This window comes from Mchenga conophoros, linkage group LG1 (assembly GCF_057382185.1).
Source record: "Mchenga conophoros isolate Kocher_MC1m ecotype Shallow Benthic linkage group LG1, M_conophoros_male_GT1.1, whole genome shotgun sequence".
Classification (NCBI taxonomy): Eukaryota; Metazoa; Chordata; class Actinopteri; order Cichliformes; family Cichlidae; genus Mchenga; species Mchenga conophoros.
In genome coordinates this window covers 26,825,094-26,831,093 of record NC_140526.1, presented here as the reverse complement: position 1 = coordinate 26,831,093, position 6,000 = coordinate 26,825,094, and the positions used below count along the sequence as shown (strand labels likewise).

At 41.5% G+C, this 6,000-nt stretch overlaps 1 protein-coding gene across 1 annotated transcript; it reads left to right on the top strand.

Moving 5' to 3' along the window:
* Positions 1–286: 286 nt before the first annotated feature.
* On the top strand, positions 287–1,976 carry LOC146583478 (E3 SUMO-protein ligase ZBED1-like). The gene is made up of 2 exons (XM_085279427.1): positions 287–1,347; positions 1,505–1,976. The coding sequence occupies exons 1-2, from the start codon at positions 287–289 to the stop codon at positions 1,974–1,976; spliced, it is 1,533 nt and encodes a 510-aa protein (XP_085135553.1).
* Positions 1,977–6,000: the final 4,024 nt, after the last annotated feature.

The following is a 6,000-nucleotide window of genomic DNA, read 5'->3' as shown; positions in this document are numbered from 1 at the left end:
ATCATCCCCCCACTTACTTGACATACTGCTGGGATTGTATAATAACTAGTGCTGTCAAAATTAACGCGTTAATTGTTGAGATCAATGCGAAATGTTTATCACGTTAAAAAAATTAACGCTGTTTTTTTTTAAATTCCCTGTAATCTAAGACCTTTAAACTCATGAGCACCTCTGGAGGAGGGGGCAACAGTGTGCTGTGCTGGCATTTGGCCTGACAGAAATGATTAGAAGAAGAAGAAGACACACCATGCTACTATCTAGCTAACACTAGCAAACACACGCAAGCATGGATGAGGGCAGACTTTTGGGTGGAAAGTTTCTCTTTAAGAAGTTGCCTGATGGCTTGTTGGACAAAATGAGAGTAAGGTGCACAATTTGCAAAGCTGAATTCAAGTACCACAGAAGCAGTTCATCACTGGTGTATCACCTGAGAGCAAAACACCCAACTGAATCCGCCTCTACGGGACCTCGCCAGTCTACGCTTCAGGAGTATGGTGCGCGTGGACAAATAACAAAAAATGTGAGAGAAAAATTAACCAATTCCTTGGTTGTTTGGATAGCTAAAAACTGCCGACCAGTTAGCATAGTAGAAGATGATGAACTGAGAGAAGTCATTCGCGCTGCATCAGGAGATGTGTGTTACAATCTGCCCTCAAGAGGAACCATTGTGTCGAGACTGCACACTTTGTATGAGGACCAGAGAGCTCAGCAGTCCAGCAAGCTTGTGCAAGTAAGGAACGTCGCTCTCACCGGAGACCATTGGACTTTGGTGAACAACGATAATTACTTGGGGGTCACGGTGCATTTTATTGATAACGACTGGACTGTCCAATCGTTTGCACTAACAGTGAGTAAAACTGAAGAGAGACACTATGCTGAGGCGTGTGCTGATCATTTTCTGAATGTTGCAAACGAATGGAAAATCAAGGACAAGGTAACCACGCTTGGCACCGACAGTGCTCGTAACATGGTTGAAGCCGCCAGACTACTTCCATTTGAACACATGCCCTGCATGGCCCACATACTGCAAAGAATGGTCACAGTTTCTCTTTACGACAGCGCATTTGAAAGGGCTCTGGCCAAACGTTGCAAGATTGTTGGACATTTTAAGCATAGTCCAGCAAACGCTCAGGAATTAAAGGCACAGCAAGCTGCACATGGACATCAAACAGAACCGCTTGTTCAGGACGTTCCAACAAGATGTAACTCCACCCTAGAGATGATCAAGCGGATCCAGAGATGTGGGCTGACCACCATCCTGACTCAGCAAAACAGCAAGGTGACCATGTTGACTGACCAGGAGCTTGACAGAGTGCAAAAGCTGGAGGAACTACTTGAACCTTGCAGGTAAATAATTTCGTTTCTCATGATTGTGTGTCTATCTTTGTGTTCTAGCTTTGTTTTCAAGTATGTTCTCCACCTCTCTGTGTATTTTCATATGTAGTATTTATGTTTGTCTCTGTCTGGTTAATAGAAAAATACAGACTTGATCTTTCTATTCCAGATATGTGACTGAACTGCTGGGGGGAGAGCGGTATGTCTCCTGTTCCATGGTGTTGCCAGCCTTGTGTCATTTGTTCAAAATTATGGAGCCCTCAGATGATGACCCAGTCTACGTTTTGAGGTTTAAGAAGGTTTTTACCACAGACCTAGCTCAGTGGAGGGACAGCAGCAATCTCACATGGCTGAAGATCGCTAATGCCCTCAATCCCAGGTTTAAAGACCTTAAGTGCCTTTCCAAAGATGAAAGAAGAGAGGTGTGGGCTTCAGTACATGACCTTCTGATGGCAGAGACGCATGCACACCAACCATCTGCTCAGACAACAGAGGAACCATCACCAAAGAAGAGCAAGATGTCCATCTGCTTGCTGAGTTCTCCTGATTCAGATACAGAGGAAGAGGAAGATGCTATAGACTGCTGTCTGAATCTGCACAAAGCAGAGCCCAAAATTGACACAGGAGAGTGTCCACTATAGTGGTGGTTAAAGAGAGAAGTAGCACATGCCAGGCTGGCACCTATTGCACGCAAGTACCTGTCAACCCCTGCAACCACAGTGCCTTGTGAGAGATTATTCTCACTCTCAGGTCACATCATTCAAAAGAAGCGTGCTTCTTTGTCATTAGACAATGTAAACAGAATAGTCTGCCTCAGTAACTGGCTGAGTGCAAAGAAGGACTAAGCCAGATTGGTCCTTTGAAGTGAAAAATGTTCAACATTCTGGGTCATTTTGTGTTTTAAATACTGAGTTTTGTGCACCCTTTATTTTTATGGTATTCAATTTAACCTTTAGGCCTGGGTTCGGTCACTGTTGATGGCCTTAAAAGTTTTTTTGTAAGTTTTAACTGTGTTAAAGATTGATGAAAACTATTAAAATTCTCTTTGAATTTCAGCATAAATTCTTTGTGTTTATTCTGCATTTACGTCATTGTATTGCATAAATGTCTGTTACAATCTTAAAATATAAACTTGAAAAAATGTAATTGGAGCCAGGTTATTGATCAAGTAATTGCGATTAATCGCGATTAATAACAGAAAATTGTGAGATTAATTAGTTAATTTTTTTAAATCTATTGACAGCACTAAATGATAGTTTATTAACTTATTCATGTTATTCAGAGACACTGCTGTGAAGACGTTTTATTATTTTCTGCTGATGTAGTCAAATAAAACACATGAAAGATGCATTTTTACAAACTGATATTTGTATCCTCAACATTTTATTGTTTATTTAATGTGATAAGTTGCACTACAAAGTAGGTGATTCTTTTAAATGACTCTGTTAGTGATACAGCGGTTACCTGTTGTTTTCCTCCAGGCATTCTGATATATTGTTTGATCTTGTGGCAGCAGTTGTAAAGATATGACACTTGTAATGTTCACTTGACTTTCTTACAGCTTGCTCCCCCAGGGAAGTGTTAGAATTCCTTTCTTTCTACATCTTAACCTGTATTAATAGCTCATTTAGCTCAAGCTCTGTCCACCCACTGTAAAAGTCAGTTGCTCAGCCATGCCTGAAAAAGCCATTATTGAAGCCTACGATTCTATATAATTTGAGAACGGCTCTGGGAACATGACAAAACGGTTTGCACCATTTTTTAAACCCCATGTGGGGATCTAGATTCTGGCCTTCTCCCAGTGTTTGCGTGGGTTCTCTCCAGGTACTCTGGCTTCCTCCCACAGTCCAAAGACATGCAGTTAGTGGGGTTAAGTTAATTGGTAATTCCAAATTGCATATAGGTGTGAATGGTTGTCTGTCCGAAAGACTGGCAACCTGTCCAGCATGTACCCCGCCTCTCACCCTATGAGAGCTGGGATAGGCCCCAATCCCCTGTGACACTGACAAGGATAAGTGGAAGACTATGGATGGATGACATTAGAAAAAAACAGAGGTTTAAGTGATAAGACACGATACAGTAGGGCTCCATCCTTGACATACATCGACACAAGAAGAGATTTAAACTAACATGACAAACAGAGACAAAAGTGACTATGGGTCACTTGAGACATGATAGATAAACTTTGTATATCTTATATATATATATATATATATATATATATATATATATATATATATATATATACACTGAACAAAAATATAAACGCAACACCTTTGTTACTGCTCCCATTCCCCATGGGATGGACGTAGAGACCTAAAATTCATTCCAGATACACAATATAACCATCCCTCCCAAACAGTGGTCACAAATCAGTCCAAATGTGTGGTAGTGGGCACATCTGCTATATTGAGATAATCCATCCCACCTCACAGGTGTGCCACATCAGGATGCTGATCTGACATCATGAGTAGTGCACAGGTGTACCTCAGACTGCCCACAACAAAAGGCCACCCTGGAATGTGCAGTTTTTTGCGCTATTGGGGGTCTGGGGACCCAGAACCGGTCAGTATCTGGTGTGACCACCATTTGCCTCATGCAGTGCAACACATCGTCGCATGGAGTCTATCAGATTGTCAATTGTGGCCTGTGGAATGTTGGTCCACTCCACTTCAATGGCTGTGCGAGGTTGTTGGATATTCGTGGGAACTGGTACACGCTGTCGTATACGCCGGTCAAGCACATCCCGAACATGCTCAATGGGTGACATGTCCGGTGAGTATGCTGGCCATGCAAGAACTGGGACATTCTCAGCTGCCATCTGCCCTGAACAATGTGAACCATGATTCATCCGTGAAGCGCACACCTCTCCAACGTGCCAGACGCCATCGAATGTGAGCATTTGCCCACACAAGTCTGTTACGGCGACGAGCTGGAGTCAGGTCAAGACCCCGATGAGGACGACGGGCATGCAGTTGAGCGTCCCTGAGACGGTTTCTGACAGTTTGTGCAGAAATTGTTTGGTTGTGCAAACCAATTGTTCCAGCAGCTGTCTGGGTGGCTGGTCTCAGACGATCTTGGAGGTGAACCTGCTGGATGTGGAGGTCCTGGGCTGGTGTGGTTACACGAGGTCTGCGGTTGTGAGGCCGGTTGGATGTGCTGCCATATTCTCGGAAACGCCTGTGGAGACGGCTTATGGTTGAGAAATGAACATTCAATGCACGGGCGACAGATCTGGTTGACATTCCTGCTGTCAGCATGCCAATTGCACGCTCCCTCATTGCTTGTGGCATCTGTGGCATTTTGCTGTGAGACAAAACTGCACATTCCAGGGTGGCCTTTTGTTGTGGGCAGTCTGAGGTACACCTGTGCACTACTCATGATGTCAGATCAGCATCCTGATATGGCACACCTGTGAGGTGGGATGGATTATCTCAATATAGCAGATGTGCCCACTACCACACATTTGGACTGATTTGTGACCACTGTTTGGGAGGGATGGTTATATTGTGTATCTGGAATGAATTTTAGGTCTCTACGTCCATCCCATGGGGAATGGGAGCAAAAACAAAAGTGTTGTGTTTATATTTTTGTTCAGTGTATATGTATATATATATATATATATATATATATATATATATATATATATATATATACAACAAGACTGTTGGAAAACCATTTCAGCTGATGACCTTATGAAACTCATGGAGAGAATGCCAAGAGTGTGCAAAGCGGTAATCAAAGAAAAAAAATGGCTATTTTGAAGAATCTAAAATATAAAACATGTTTTCAGTTATTTCACACTTTTTTGTTTACTACATAAATAAAGAAAAACATTAAATGAGAAGGTGTGTCCAATACTTTTGACTGATACTGTATATATTGTTATTTTAAATTCAAAGGCTCTTTAGAGCTGTAATCAGTTGATTTCAATTCATGTGCAGGAGGGAGGTCAATGGTCACAACTTTTGAGAAGTGACAATATAAACATTACTTTTATTCTTGGTGAATGAAAGGACAACAGAGCAATGGTGCAAACTATATACTATATACCAGACAGAAAAGACTGCATTATACTGGGTTCTTTGGAAACATTTACACAGACATCAACTGGAGTGATGGTAAAGCTGAATGCATGCTGACCTCAGCCCAGCAGCAGTTAACAAAAGCAGTGATGAGCAGTAGGCCTTGCAGGATAGTAGCCTCCATTTTTACCTGCACATGTTTCTACAATAGTGGAATAATTGTTTATATTGTTAAATGGTAATCATGTGACAATGGAGGACATGTTATAAATTTGTTTCTCTAGAGAGTAATTAAGTAATTTAATACATTACTTTAAAAAAAAGTGAAATGTAATGTATAATGCAGTTTCTTTGAGTAATGAGCCACACTGGGTCTAACTAGCCATCCTATAAAGTATCTACATATACTACAGAAATTTCTGTGTGACGTGGCATATTTCACTCAAGATTCCTAAAACACTGCCTTTTTGTTTATTTTTTATGTGTTTCGTGTTTCACTAAATCAAGCTCAAGAAACAATTAAGATTTTATTTGCAGTGTCTGTATAACTGTATCTCATTACACACTGCATGTGAAAACATAACCTGACCTGCTTTAAATCAGTACAGAACCCTGGTGCTCAAAGCCTTATTCCCAGCAG

What these genes read in the sequence shown, in the direction of transcription:
- LOC146583478 (XM_085279427.1), top strand. Translation starts at nt 287, where the DNA reads ATGGATGAGGGCAGACTTTTGGGTGGAAAGTTTCTCTTTAAGAAGTTG. An exon ending in GAACTACTTGAACCTTGCAG is followed by an intron (nt 1,348 to 1,504) that starts GTAAATAATTTC and finishes TTTCTATTCCAG; the next exon opens with ATATGTGACTGAACTGCTGG.